Source organism: Acanthaster planci, linkage group LG13 (assembly GCF_054643075.1).
Source record: "Acanthaster planci isolate LZ-2023a linkage group LG13, COTS_SCS, whole genome shotgun sequence".
NCBI lineage: Eukaryota > Metazoa > Echinodermata > Asteroidea > Valvatida > Acanthasteridae > Acanthaster > Acanthaster planci.
Window position 1 is genome coordinate 6,514,459 of NC_141789.1, and position 15,100 is coordinate 6,529,558.

Below are 15,100 nucleotides of genomic sequence, written 5' to 3' on the forward strand. Positions count from 1 at the left end.
CACAGTAAAAATAATTCACTTTGAATGCAAACAACGCCAGCAATTATTCTTGTATTTTCTATGTATACAAAACATAGCTTTGTGGCAATCGTTGCATCTTTACTTTGTTTTTTCCGTGCGGGCAAACGGGGCGACACTCTGGACATTTATTCTAGTCTGTTTTCGCACTTTTGCCAGTTGTTGATTTTTTCTTTACAAGCTTTGCAGAATTTTACATAATTCTTTGTTTTTATAATCTTTTTAAATTCAGTGATTGGTTTACATTGATGGCATCGTTGGAAACATTTGATTTCTTGCATTGTCATACTTATTTATAATACACTTTATTATTCAAATATCATTTATTTATAGTAGTTTTTATCCACGCAAGCTGGCCCGTAACAAGTCAGCTGGTGATTGTGTTGATTTTTGGAATCAAGATTGGTAATTGTGTTGGCTGTGGTGATTGTGTTGACTGTGGTGATTGTGCATGGGGTTTGGGGAAGGGGCACTTGCGACATAAGAGGCTGTGGAGAAAGTCCCATGGTCTTGTTCCAGCATGAGGAAGGTGGGAGAGTTGGGGGTTTATTTTGTAGTGTCAATTAGATATAGGGGTATTTTGTGATTTGAAGGGAAAAGGGGGGTCAGGTAGGTACCCAGCAGGGTTGATGATGTTCCTTTTTGTTTTTTTTGTTTTTTTGGATTTTTGCTTTTTTATTTGTTAGGTATAGGAGGGTCAATTTGGTCCAGCTTCCCCATTTCTAATACTACTAGTTGCTCAGACTGGAATAGAAAATGTCAGTGAGAAAAACAAGACAGGAAAATACCGGAGTAGCATTTTAGCATGTATAGAAATGAAATCTTAAGTGAGCACTGGGGTTTTACATGTTTGTAAGCAAAACTTTGATGTCGTTCAAGACATGAACCTCAGCTTTGTATTGTTTAGTGCAACAAAAAGCTCGGTTTCTTAATTTACAATTTATTATGTATTACTAAAAGGCACTACATTGTTCAGCAAACAGCCTTTTCTAAAAAGTAATTTAACAAAATTGAATTTGGGTGCAATATTTGTGTGTAAATACAATGTACATTTAAACTGAGTTGTGTATTCCTCATTTACATCAAAGCAACAATGCCATCACTTGTCAAGAAAAGCTCTGACAATTTTTTTACATCTATTTTAAAAAGTGAACTTTGAAAACTTTTCACCCCAAAAGAATTTTGGAAAAGTTTTCACACTGGTATGTTGTAAAAGAGTATAAAGATGCACAAGAAGTGAGAAAAGCACAGCATTGTTTCTTTAGAATATCAATTACCTGTACTTGTATTTTGAAAAATATTCTTGTTCTCTGCAACTTATTGCCTAGACCTGTTTTACCTATATGTAGTTCTGTTCGTCTCTACACATTTTTCTCAGCCTTGTGAGGGCATAGTGACGGATGATACTCTTCATGAACAACCAGTAGTGAGACTCAATACCCTCTGCTTCAAACATGTGGTCTCCTAACTTTGGAAGAAGAGGTCTGTTAGCCAGCTTTTCCAAAGAATTGTTGATAACTGTTGGCCATACATGTTTTTGAGGACAGCTGATGATTTATTGAATGAACTTTTTGCTCTGTTTCTAGAACAATGGTCATAACACTACCAGATGAGTAAATCAGGCCAAATGTGGAGTTGAACTCCTCACAGAACTTGTATCATGCTGAGAATGCGTCATGGCAGAGTTGCAATCTGCACATGGAAATCTGTGAAACTCTGCATACCACAAAACCAGCAATGTAAGCTACAGCAGCACAACAAACTCTACAGTCCATGACAAAGCACCCTGAGTGGGCATTTCAACATTCTGCTGTTGATCTTGTGAGGAGGATTCACGTCTAATTAGTTAGAGGCAGATAAGTGACGGATGAAGCACTACGCCATGGTAATGTGACAACTGCTGTTCCATCTTGAGCCTAACAGTTGCCATTGGTCGGTACAACACCTTTTCCTGCAAGGACCAACAATCAACAGAAAGCATTGCAGAATTACCATTTTCTATCGTAAGCAATAAAGCCCGCGAGATATTAGCATATTACGTAAGAGTGCCGAGGTAGAAAGCACACGGAGAGGGTGTGGTCGCCATTGATCGTTTTCAGCACAGCTACGCCGGACGTGCTTTTCTCTGTTTCTCCGTGTCCTGCACGATGTCTGAGGCCAGCGACGCACAGATTTCCGATACTGATGTACAATGTGCCCAAGGTCCTCAACAGCCCCTGTCCTTGACCGCCAGGGACGTCTCAGCTATAGTGAAAGCAGGAGTATCTGAGGCCCTCGGTTCTTTCCAGTCGCACTTCGACAAGGTTATAGCCGAACGTAAGCTCGAAAGCGAAAAGGCGCTGCAGCAAGTTCAGTCCCTGAAACGAGCGAGTGAGTTACAATTTCGGCTCAAAGGTAACCGTACGCAATTTGAGTTTAACGAGAAAATAGCTCAAAGCATCGAAGCCGCTAAAAAATTGTTTCAGGAGAATTCCTCAGCTGCCGCTCAGGAATCCCTTACAGACGCGGTTGCAGAATTGCGTAAGAGGAACAAACTCATCCGTCTTGCAGACAAGTCAGAGGCAGGTGGGTTGGCCTTTCGTCTGTCCGTTGGTATGTTTGTCATGTTCAGCTTTGCCCTAACATGCACACATTTACATAATTTTCAGTTCTACACATTCATGAGCAGTACGCAGAGAGAGGCGGAACACGCCAAAATACATGTCCCTTCTATTTTTTTTTTTTTTTTTTTTTTTTTGCGGACGGTCTTAACACTGCTGATTGTTTCGGCCAGAGTAGGCCAAACAGGGGCGATTTCCGCACTTTCCATTCAGGGTCCTGTTCGCGCCATTTTAGTAATCAGTTTATCATTTCTGGTCATTGATGTTCAATTGCGGTTTCGTTCTCCAGGTTGGGCTGCCGTCGACGAATACGTCAGTGATGAGTTGGCAGATGACTCAGAAGATGAAAAGCGAATCCGCTCGGCTCAATCTCGGGCCTTGGCCAAACGCAAGAGAGCCAGGGCCTCATCTAACCCGAAGTCGGCCCAAGAGAAAAAGCGCCTGGCTTCAGCATCACCGGCTAATCCAGATAGTCTTTTTCGCAACTATAGTGGCCAGTATAGATCGACGACTCGTCCCCCATACGGCGCCGGCTTTGTGTCAGCAGCAAGATCCTCCGACATCTGCTTCAGATGCGGAAAAACGGGCCATTGGAGGAAAGACTGCGCTGGCATCCAATCCAGTGGCACCAAAGACGTCAGTCCCCGGTAGACCAACGACAGCAGAAGACACAGGGTACTTGGAGCGGAGGACAGATCCTCGGTATGATGAGTTCTATTTAGACAACTATTATGATTACGAACAGGGTGTTGCGGAACCAGAGTCAAGAGGACGTATGCACTCGCGTATTACTTTTTGGGAGGAAATTGACGCTTATCCAGAGGTGCTGGACGTAATCCGTACGGGGTACAAGATTCCTTTCATAGACAGACCCCCTACAAAGTATTTTAAGAACAATCGTTCTGCAATCAGTCATTCTGAGTTTGTATTGGAGGCCATAGAGGAACTTCTGATGAAGAACCTTATTTCGGAGTACAATTCCCCGCCACAGGTCGTGAACCCCTTAACCGTTTCGGTACAAAGTTCCGGCAAGAAAAGGTTGATTTTAGATCTGCGATACGTGAACCAATTTGTCTGGAAAGACAAGGTCAAGTTTGAAGACTGGAACGAAGCATTGGGTTATTTTAGAATGGGAGATTTTTTGTTTTCGTTTGATTTAAAATCTGGCTATCACCATATTGAAATATTTAGCGAGCATGTACAGTACCTTGGTTTCGTGTGGGACCTGCACGGAACCACTAGATACTTTGCCTTCAACGTTTTGCCTTTTGGTTTAACTACTGCTCCCTACATTTTTACTAAAGTAATTCGACCCTTGGTGGCACACTGGAGACGCAAAGGTATGTATGTAGTGGTTTATCTGGATGATGGATGGGGGAGAGCGGCTACGCTTGCTGATTGCGCCGCTGCTTCCGCCATGGTCAAGGCTGACTTGATTTCTGCGGGGCTCGTCCCCAACAGGGAAAAATCTATATGGTCCCCTACGCAGAAACTTACCTGGTTGGGGTTGATCTGGAACGCTCAAGATGGTTCCATCCAAGCCACAGACAAAAGAGTAAAGGACACTTTGGCTTCGCTTCAAGCGGCAATTGACGGCCTCCCACATGTGACTGCCAGAAAATTAGCGTCTGTGGCAGGGAAGATTATGTCTTTTTCTTGTGTAATTGGGAACATATCACAGCTCAAGTCACGGTATTTACACATGGAGATTGTTAATAGGAAACACTGGGATTATGAATTCTCTCTCCCTCCAGGCAGTAAAGCGATTGAAGAGTTATTTTTTTGGAAATCCGAGTTGCCGATACTTAACAAGCGTGTATTGTCTGAATATTCTCTCCCCCAGGTTTTGGTCTATACAGATGCAAGCCAGTCAGGCTGTGGCGCGTGGACTATGGATTCCCAGAAGATGGAATTCCAACAAAACTGGTCAGTTGCAGAGAGAGGTAAAAGTTCCACATGGCGTGAGCTAAAAGGGGCATCCCTTGCTATACGAGCGTTTGCTCCAGCTTTAAGGGGCACAGCCGTGCATTTGCGTACGGACAATACAGGAGTGGTGGCCATAGTGCACAAAGGGAGCATGGTACCCGAGCTACAAGAGCTGAGTATGGATATGTTCTATTCCTGTAGACTCAACAACATAGACTTGAAAGTCGAGTGGATCCCTCGTCGGGATAATACCGACGCAGATTATCTCAGTCGACAGGTTGACCTCGACGATTGGGGCGTGTCGCAAGTGTTTTTCAGTTTTATAGACAGAATGTGGGGCCCGCATACTGTAGACAGATTCGCAAATGAGTACAATGCCAAACTGTCAAACTTTAATTCCAAGCACTGGAGTCCGAATGCTAGTCATGTTGACGCTTTCACCACAGACTGGAGCAAAGACAATAACTGGCTTGTGCCGCCTATAGATTTAGTTTGCAAGGCCCTTCGTACAGGGGAAAAATGCCAACTCTGTCTTCGGCACCTCCAGAATGGTTAGTCCAGTGCTTTGTCTTAGGTTGCAAGGTTGAACGAATCGCTCGCCACTGGTCGCTCGGTCGTACCACTTGGTGTGTATTTTGCCGCTTGGCTTACGAGAGTAATAAATCCGCTTGGTGGCTCTCGTTGGGTCGGTTGACCCCATAGTGCACCCAATACATCAGAATCCATGATAGCCGCTTGGCGGGGTTCATTTCCTGAATAAAAACCTTCGGTTTATTCAGTGTACGTTTTCTTGCGACTCCTTTTTTCTTTCAGAGGTGACGACCATGCGAAGGTGTTACAGGATGTGTTAACGGCCTCAAGAGCAGTCAGCACGACACAAAAGTACAAAAGCTGTTTCCATGATTGGCAGTCTTGGTGTGACGCGCACGGCATTAAGGCTCTTCCAGCTAACGCAGAAGATATCGCAAGGTTTTTTGTCGACTTATTTAAACATAATGTACCGTTTTCTAGAATACAAGGAATATTTTACAGCATTAAGTGGTATCATGATTGTAACCCCAAAGTAACAAGGAATCCCTGCGACTCTAAATTCCTTAAGTTAAGTTTGGAAGGTTTTAAGCGTATCACGGCCAAGCCCGCATCCAGGAAGGAGCCCGTCACAGTGGACACGTTGAACAAAATTGTTGTCAAGCTCGGATCATCAGATAATCTAATGCATGTTCGCCTCTGTACCATGTGTTTAATTTCTTTCGCCGGTTTTCTTAGGAACGACGAAGTCTCTAATATCAGGGAATGCGACTTGGATATCCACTCTTCCTTTGTCCGAATATTTATTCTTAAGAGCAAGACTGATCAGTATAAAGATGGTTCCTGGGTTTACATTGCGAAGACTGGGACAGTTACATGTCCGGTTTCGATGTTGTTGAAGTACATCGAGTTAGCCAAGATCCATGAATTTTCGGAGCAATTCCTTTTTCGACCTGTTGTGTTTTCCAGATCTACCCAGACTTACAAATTGCGAAGTGGTCATATTTCTTATACTAGATGTAGAGAGATGTTTCGAGATGCGTTGCAAGAAGTCGGCGAAGACCCGGCAAGGTTCGGTCTTCATAGTTTACGCTCAGGAGGAGCCACGGCAGCCGCTTCTATGGGAGTCCCCGACAGGCTGTTCAAGAAGCACGGTCGGTGGAAGACCGACCAGTCTAAGGATGGCTATGTAAAAGAGTCCCTGAAGGATCGACTTACTGTTTCACTTAATCTCGGTTTATAAGTATTTCCATTGTAGGCCTATTCTTACGGATTCCGATTGGTCAACGTGGCCGTTAGTCTCTTGAAAACATGAAGACCCTGAGAACATTGCTACCGTGTGTACAACAACACTTTATTTGATAGTTCTCTGTGAATAATTAAAGAATTTAATTGGCAGGAAACTTGTTGGAGTCGAAGTTTGTGAATGACTTCCCCGTTCTTTGTCACTTGATAAGGCAGACCTGTAGCTGGAGCTGTTCGCCCGTAGCTCGTAGCCGAAGAACGATGTTACCCAAGTTGTTGCATACCACATGTTCTTTCTCTTACAGGTTGGGGGGGGCAGAGTAGGCGAGGTGGCGCGATAGAAAATTATTTATTCGAGGTTGAGTTTCGAATTAGCGAATAATTACCATTTTCTATCGTAAGCAATAAAGCCCGCATGATATTAGCATATTACGTAAGAGTGCCGAGGTAGAAAGCACACGGAGAGGGTGTGGTCGCCATTGATCGTTTTCAGCACAGCTACGCCGGACGTTAAAAAAAAAAAAAAAAAAAGCCCGGTGAGACGAGGCAGGACAGTGATCATCTCACTAGTTCGAGTTTTGTCGTGCCATTCCCATGCCCGCACATTCTACATTTCCCCTGATAATTCTATTCCTAGCGTTTAGGGTGACGATACGCCACCACGTGGTCGATTGACTTTTCCGCATGGTTCCCTATATAACCATTGTCCTTGTTGCTATTCACGTACTCCTCCAGATCTACCAACCTTTCGGTCTAACGAGGTGCAAGGTAACGCTTGGTCAGTTGGTTTCATCAGCGACAGGTATGTGCCGTACGTCATCGATAACTGTCCGCCCGTAGCTCGTCGCCGAAGAACGATGTTACCCAAGTTGTTGCATACCACATGTTCTTTCTCTTACAGGTTGGGGGGGGCAGAGTAGGCGAGGTGGCGCGATAGAAAATTATTTATTCGAGGTTGAGTTTCGAATTAGCGAATAACTGTTACGGTGTGGGGTTATAAACACAGCCATTGTGAAGACACACAGTGCCAAAGAAGAGCTTTATGTGATCTTTTGAAAGCTTATATGAATGCAGGTATCGGAGGGGGAGGATGCCATCTCGCATTTCACCAAGAAGACAGAGTACTACCTGGATAGAGCAAAGCAGTCCCATTAGGCCAGTCTTACGTCTACTGTCAAGGACGAGTGTGCAATCCTCCTGTTCTAGTGATTCCAACATTGCCTCACTTGCAGAGAAGACCTCCTCTGTGCCATCGATGCACCCGTCTGAGGGAACAACTGGTTGCTTAAAACTTTTTCAGTGAACAGACCAGCTGTTGAGTATGTCAAAGAACAATGTGGACTGGCCAATAAATTTGAGGGTGTTTCCCCATTATTTAATGCCATTGTTATGTTTACATTGCTTCCACTGTATTTCTTAATAGCGCCCTCCTTTGACCGGTAATCTGAGAACCATGCTTTACACTCATCCATAGACAGTGGATTTCTCACAGTGAATTTGTGCATCATTTTCCGACATTTTCAGGGCACAAATTTTCCTCTCGCTCCTTGCTAACTGTATATAGCGCCTAGTGAAGCGTTGCCTGTAAGTTGATTCCAGTTATATTCCTTATGAAGAGGTGTTTCAAGTGGTTTAGAGGCCTTTGTAACATTCGGTTTTCATGTCAAATTTACCTTGTTTACACACGTATATACTCACATGTTGACATATAACAACATATAACACACCAAGCGATCCACGTGTTCATGGGGATGTGTGTGGCTATTTTCTGCACTTATAGGCCTGTTAAATAGACATATTTAGGGCTCTGTGAGCTCAGTATGCACATGTACTCGTTCGACTAGTTATTAGTATGAATCTCAATGTATTTTGAGACTAGAGATTCATGTGTAGTGTTTGTGTAGTAATACTGTAGTGCACGTATTCATAGCTTGTGTTTTCTTGTTTACTACGCAGTTTTACTCCATGTCAATGACATTATCATCCGGTGTGACCAAATATTAAAACACCGGAGCTACATGTGGAGCTATTCCCTGACTCCCACAGTAGTACTGTGGTGAGGGGAGAGAGACCTACCATAGGACACATCCGCACAAGTACCCCAATATCTGTACACAAGACGGATCATGCCATCGTAGGCGACTCAAGTGCGGATACCACTGCAAAGAAAGAGGACAGCCCTGACAAGAGCTGCCCCATCCACCACAAGCCACACCCACTCAAGAAATGCAGAGGTTTTAGAGCCAAACCCATCGACGAACGGAGATCTTACCTCAAAGAGAATCTGTTTCAAGTGTTGTGCATCCATGTCTCACCTCGCAAAGGACTGTAAGGTAGTAGTGAAATGCAACAAATGTGAGAGCAACCAGCACAACGCTGCTATGCACCCTGGTCCAGCCCTGTGGTTGCCAAAGGCCTCCCTTCCTACATCACAGCAAAGAGGGGAGAAAAACGCCGATTCTACCACAACACCTATTGCCAGTTCCCAATGCACTGAAGTATGTGGTAACAGTCTCACAGCGCGGTCCTGTTTCAAAATATGCCTGGTGAAAGTGTTCCCACAATGGCAGCCGGAAACAGCAGTAAGGATGTACGCCATACTCGACGACCAGAGCAACAGGTCGTTAGTGAGGGCAGATTTCTTTGACCTGTTCAACATAGAGAGCAGTCCGTCACCTTACTCTCTTAAAACCTCTGCAGGTGTCACCGAAATGACAGGGAGGCAAGCAGTCGGTTTTCAGATAAAAGCCTTCCTCTTCCTCCTCTCATTGAATCTAATGAGATACCAAACAACAGAGAGGAGATACCCACACCGGAAGCAGCCAAAAACCATCCCCATCTACAACCCGTGGCAGCCAACATCCAACACCTCGACCCAAATGCACTGATCCTTCTTATGCTCGGAAGAGATATCTTGAGAGTTCACAAGGTGCGTGCACAAGTCAATGGCCCACACAACGCTCCCTTTGCCCAGCGCCTCGATTTGGGCTGGGTGCTCATAGGAGAAGTTTGTCTCGGGAAAGCACATAAGCCAAGCGAGAACAGCTTCAAAACCAACCTGCTAGAAAAGGCACGGCCGTCCTTCCTCACTCCATGTCCAAACCATATTCATCTTCAAGAGAAGATACACTACAGCGGGGAGCAGCAGAGCGGTTTATCTCAAGCGTACAATAGAAAGCACGCCGGGAAAGCACTACACAAGGATCCCGGGCAAGACGTGTTCCACACCAGCTGTGATGACAACAAGCCTGCCCTCTCCATAGAAGACACAATTTAATTTCCTTGAGACCATGGACAAAGAGGTATACATGGACGATGCTAACAGCTGGGTGGCACCTCTCCCATTCAGGACATGGAGATGTAGCCTACCCAACAACCGCGAGCATGCACTCACTTGCCTCGCCTCCCTGCGTCGGAGCTTCAATAAGAAGCCTGATATGAAGGAGCAGTTTATTGCCTTAATGAAGAAGATATTCGACAAAGACCATGCCGAGCTAGCACCCCACTCAAGGCTGGAGAAGAGTGTTGGTATCTGCTGACATTTGGCGTCTACCATCCACAAAAACCAGGCCAAATATGGGTCATGTTTGACTCAAGCGCTCAACACGATGGTGTCTCCCTAATAACGTCCTGCTCACCGGCCCAGACCTAAACAATAGCCTCCTTGGAGTTCTACTGCGTTTCAGGAAAGAACAAGTAGCAATGACTGCAGACATCCAGCAGATGTTCCACTGCTTCATCGTGCGAGAGGACCACAGAAACTACTTAAGGTTCCTGTGGAATGGAGACAACGACACATCCAAGGACATCGTCGAGTACAGAATGAGAGTTCGTGTCTTTGGTAACAGTCCATCTCCTGCAGTGGCCATCTACGGTCTCCATCGAGCAGCCAGAGAAGGTGAACACGACTATGGTGAAGACACGAGAGAGTTCGTCACGAGACATTTCTACGTTGACGATGGACTCAAGTCCCTACCCACAGCTACACAAGCTATTGACTTGCTACAGAGGACTCAAGCATCGCTGGCAGAATCTAATCTACGTTTACACAAGATCGCCTCAAACAGCGGTGCCGTGATGGAGGCATTTCCCACCAACGATCACGCCACAAGCATGAAGGACTTTGGCCTCGGAGGTGATGCCGAATACATTCAAAGGAGTCTCGGACTGTTTTGGGCAACAACAACAGATACTTTCACATTCAAGGTTTCAGCCGCTGATAAGCCCTTCACATGGCGTGGGGCCCTTCAACGGTGAACAGCCTCTGTGATCCTCTCGGCTTAGTAGCTTCAATCACCATACAAGGCGGAGCTCTTTTGCGAGAACTGACTACTGAAGCTTGTAGCTGGGACAAGCCACTTCCTGAAGAGAAGCTGAAGGAATTGGAAGCATGGAGGGACTCACTGCAAGAGCTGAAGAACCTTCACATCCCTCGAACCTACACTTCAAAGTCGCTTACCAAGATGAGACGCACCGAGTTGTGTGTGTTTTCAGATGCATCCACCAAAGCCATTGCAGCAGTTGCCTACCTCAGGACCCTCGACAACGATGGACTCATCGAAGTGGGCTTCATCCTTGGTAAAGCAAAACTTGCCCCACGATCTCAACCCACCACACCACGACTTGAGCTGTGTGCTGCAGTTTTGGCTGTTGAGATAGCAGAACTCATCCTGAATGAAATCGATCTCACACCAGATGCAGTGAACTTCTATTGTGACAGTAAGGTTGTCCTCAGGTACATATACAATGAAACCAAACGTTTCTATGTGTATGTACACAACAGAGTTCAGCGCATCCGCCAGTCAACGCAACCTGATCAGTGGCATTACGTTCCTACGGAACACAACCCTGCTGATCATGCTTCGAGAGCACTTCCAGCATCTCAGCTCACCAGCACATCGTGGTTCACGGGACCGACTTTCCTGTGTAAATCCACCCAGATCCACGAAAACCAGATTCATTTCGAACTGGTCGACCCCAAATCTGACGCGGACATCCGACCAGAAGTAAAGAGTTTCATCACCCAAGCAGAGGTGAGACAGCTTACCCCGCAACGGTTCGAGCACTTTTCCACCTGGAACTCACTCTTAAGGGGCATTGCATGCCTCATTCATGTCGCTCGCTCATTTAAGAAGGAATTGGGAAGCGAGACCAATAAATGTGCCGGCTGGCATCAGTGCAGTAAACCTCGCACCCCAGATGAGCTTGCTCAAGCTGAGAGCATCATCATCTCAGTCCAAAGAGAGGTTTACCCTAACGAGATCACTGCCTTGAAGAAGAAAGGAGACGTCCCAGGCAGGAGTTCACTCTCAGAGCTTAACCCAATGCTGCAAGAAGAGATCACTAAAGTTGGAGGACGTCTCAGACATGCCCAGCTGGACAGAGGTGAGAAAAACCCCACCATCGTGCCTGGCTACAATCATGTAGCCAAACTACTAGTGCGGCACTACCACGAGCAAGTATAACACCAAGGCTGCCACTTCACCGCAGGAGCCATCAGAGCATCAAGCCTTTGGATCGTCGGTGGTAAGAGACTCATCAGCTCTGTCCTACACAAATGTGTAACCTGTAAGAAGCTCCGTGGCAAAACTGAGGAACAGCAGATGGCAGATTTACCGGCCGAGCGACTTAGCACCTTGCCGCCTTTCTCGTACGTAGGTTTAGACGTATCCAGACCTTGGATGGTCGTCATGCGTCGCACCAGAGGAGGCCAGGCCAACAACAAGTGCTGGGCAATCCTGTTCACCTGCATGAGTACTAGAGCGGTGCACATTAAAGTCATCGAGTCCATGGACGCTTCGAGCTGCATCAATGCACTCAATAGGTTCTTTACCATCCGCAGACCAGCTAAACAGCTGAGATCGGACTGCGGAACAAACTTCATCCGAGCTTCCAACGAGCTGAAACTTGATAAGAACGGCAGCAGGGTATTGGAGTCCAGCGCTACCTCGCTGAACAAGGTTGTACTTGGGTATTCAATCCGCCCCACTCTTCACACATGGGAGGTGCATGGGAACGGATGATCGGAGTAGCACGAAGAATTCTCGACTCCATGCTGCTGCAGAGAAAACCTCTTAACCTGACACCCGAAGTTCTATGTATGTTCATGGCCAAAGTAACAGCCATCATCAATGCCAGACCTCTTGTTCCAGTCTCTATCGATCCTCAGTCACCATACATCTTGACACCAGCAATCCTGCTCACCCAGAAAGTTGGCACCCCAGCTCCTCCCGGACACTTTGACACTAAAGACCTCTTCAAGAGCCAGTGGAGACAAGTGCAGAGTCTTGCGAGCACATTCTGGTCTTGTTGGCGACGCAAGTACCTCCCTATACTCGAAAGCTGAAAGAAGTGGAAAGAGAGTCGTCGCAACCTCAAAGCAGGGGATATCACTCTCTTGAAGGACAAACAACTGGCGCGGAATGAGTGGCCAAAAGGACTCATCACCACTGCAACCATGAGCGACGACTGTAGAGTCCACATCGTCGAGGTTAAGGTGGCCGCTGCAGGAGGTACTATCAAGCCGTTCAAGCGACCCATTTCAGAGGTTGTACTGCTTCTGCCTAAAGAGGACTAGAAACTGTAAGGTCATTCAGTGACATCTTAACGATGCCAAGCGGGTAGTGTTATGTTATTGCTTCCACTTGCCCTCCTTTGACCGGTAATCTGAGAACCATGCTTTACACTCATCCATAGACAATGGATTTCTCACAGTGAATTTGTGCATCATTTTCCGACATTTTCAGGGCACAAATTTTCCTCTCGCTCCTTGCTAACTGTATATAGCGCCTAGTGAAGCATTGCCTGTAAGTTGATTCCAGTTTATTCCTTATCAAGAGGTGTTTCAAGTAGTTTAGAGGCCTTTATAACATTCGGTTTTCATGTCAAGTTTACCTTGTTTACACACGTATATACTCACATGTTGACATATAACAACATATAACACACCAAGCGATCCACGTGTTCATGGGGATGTGTGTGGCTATTTTCTGCACTTATAGGCCTGTTAAATAGACATATTTAGGGCTCTTTGAGCTCAGTATGCACAAGTACTCGTTCGACTAGTTATTAGTATGAATCTCAATGTATTTTGAGACTAGAGATTCATACATGTGTAATGTTTGTGTAGTAATACTGTAGTGCACGTATTCATAGCTTGTGTTTTCTTGTTTACTATGCAGTTTTACTCCATGTCAATGACATTGTCATCCAGTGTGACCAAATATTAAAACACCGGAGCTACATGTGGAGCTATTCCCTGACTCCCATTTCGTCAGTGATAGGAGTTTGGCTGGCTGCCAAATTGAGATTAGAAAACATCTTAAGGAGGGCAGTGCAGCCATTGTACACAATTTTGGACCCACTCCAGTCATTTTGTGCAGAATTGCTATGATGGTCTTTCAGTAGTGCTGGCCCTGCATCAGGAAGTCAAATGAAGTTGTATACTAAACAGAAAACAGAGACAATCCATAGACATCAATTCACAAAGAAAACCTCAGTACATTGCACTTGGGTGTTGTTTCCTTTTATTGAAGTCTTGACAACCAAAATTTGCATACTTCACAATGTTTAATGGCAAGATGTTTAAAGGCGCTTCAAGAAATACTGAAATGTATTAGAAACGTATAGGTTTGTAGATTTTCTTCCAAAATCAAAAGCTCTGGCAAAGTTTTTCTTACTTTGAGAAGCACTTTTGACTAACTTTGATGTTGTGCATTTAGGTTAACATAGGCCTACATGTGTGCATGTGGCCACAAAGCCAGGGAGATTATTTTTAACTAGCATACAATTTTATACAGCATGTCCTCCATTATGCAACCCGAATGTGACATTAAAGGTGCACACTTAAAGGCCCTATATCTCCTGAAGTACATATCCGATCGGCTTCAAATCTGTCAGATTTCTTGAAGAGGGAGCGCTTCAGGGGTATATTGACCTTGCCTGATGATGACGACGTCATCAGGAGACCAGTCACAAAGGTGCATCCTTTAAAGCCCTGTTTCTCCCAAAGGACATGGCCCAGCGTGTTGAAAGTTAGCAGATATCTGGAAGAGGATGTGTGATAGATGAAAACTGTCCTCATGGGATGATGATGTCATCAGTGGACAAGTCCCGTGACATTAAGGGTGTATCCTTTAAAGCCTTTTATCTCCAAAAGTACATGTCCCAGAGGGATGAAACTTTGCAGATATGCAATCACGGCGATGGCCTTTTCAATGAAAAGCGGAAAAGCCCTATGTTCTGTTGCAAACAGACATAGAACCTCTCGTTTATTTCTTCTTTCACATCAAATCCCATTCCTTAACATGGGTTTTCGTTCTGAGCAGGACTTCTACCCTTTTTTAAATTTTCGATTGACTTTAAACTTGGCAGGTCTTTGGACATTCATACACGTTTTCAAGGCACAATTTTGAAACTTTTGCGATGTTTGATCGTTATCAAAGCGACACCCAATAAAGACCCTGATACAAGAATTACTGTTAGTGAATGAAGTCAAGATGACGTGATTTGGTAGTGATTTTTCAATGTTTAATTTAGCCTGTTGACTTTGTACACGTTTTTAAGCCAGCATTTGGGTTAGTTTGAGAAGTTTGATCAACTTCAAAGTTACAGACAACAAAGACCCTGATGAAAGAATTTTGCTTAACTGATGCCCTAACGATGACGTCATCACCTATTTTTAAAATAATTTTTGGATATTTAATCTCCCCCATAAGTTTTGTTCACGTTTTTTGTCAGCCTGTCCTTGGAACTTTGGTCAATCTGAATCTCGAAAAGAAAAA

General features: G+C 45.0%; 3 protein-coding genes across 3 annotated transcripts; all 3 read left to right on the top strand.

Moving 5' to 3' along the window:
* Window positions 1–316: 316 nt before the first annotated feature.
* LOC147796939 (uncharacterized) lies at window positions 317–6,821 on the top strand. The gene is made up of 4 exons (XM_087144861.1): window positions 317–1,500; window positions 1,605–2,583; window positions 2,908–4,561; window positions 5,358–6,821. The coding sequence occupies exons 2-3, from the start codon at window positions 2,166–2,168 to the stop codon at window positions 3,267–3,269; spliced, it is 780 nt and encodes a 259-aa protein (XP_087000987.1). The 5' UTR covers window positions 317–1,500; window positions 1,605–2,165; the 3' UTR covers window positions 3,270–4,561; window positions 5,358–6,821.
* Window positions 6,822–8,525: 1,704 nt separating this feature from the next.
* Window positions 8,526–13,561, top strand: LOC147796940 (uncharacterized). Its single transcript, XM_087144860.1, has 2 exons — window positions 8,526–13,123; window positions 13,499–13,561. Exon 1 carries the CDS (start codon window positions 10,550–10,552, stop codon window positions 11,780–11,782), a length of 1,233 nt encoding a protein of 410 aa, XP_087000986.1. The 5' UTR covers window positions 8,526–10,549; the 3' UTR covers window positions 11,783–13,123; window positions 13,499–13,561.
* LOC147796941 (uncharacterized) lies at window positions 10,020–10,537 on the top strand. Its single transcript, XM_087145121.1, has 2 exons — window positions 10,020–10,452; window positions 10,524–10,537. Exons 1-2 carry the CDS (start codon window positions 10,020–10,022, stop codon window positions 10,535–10,537), a joined length of 447 nt encoding a protein of 148 aa, XP_087001247.1.
* Window positions 13,562–15,100: the final 1,539 nt, after the last annotated feature.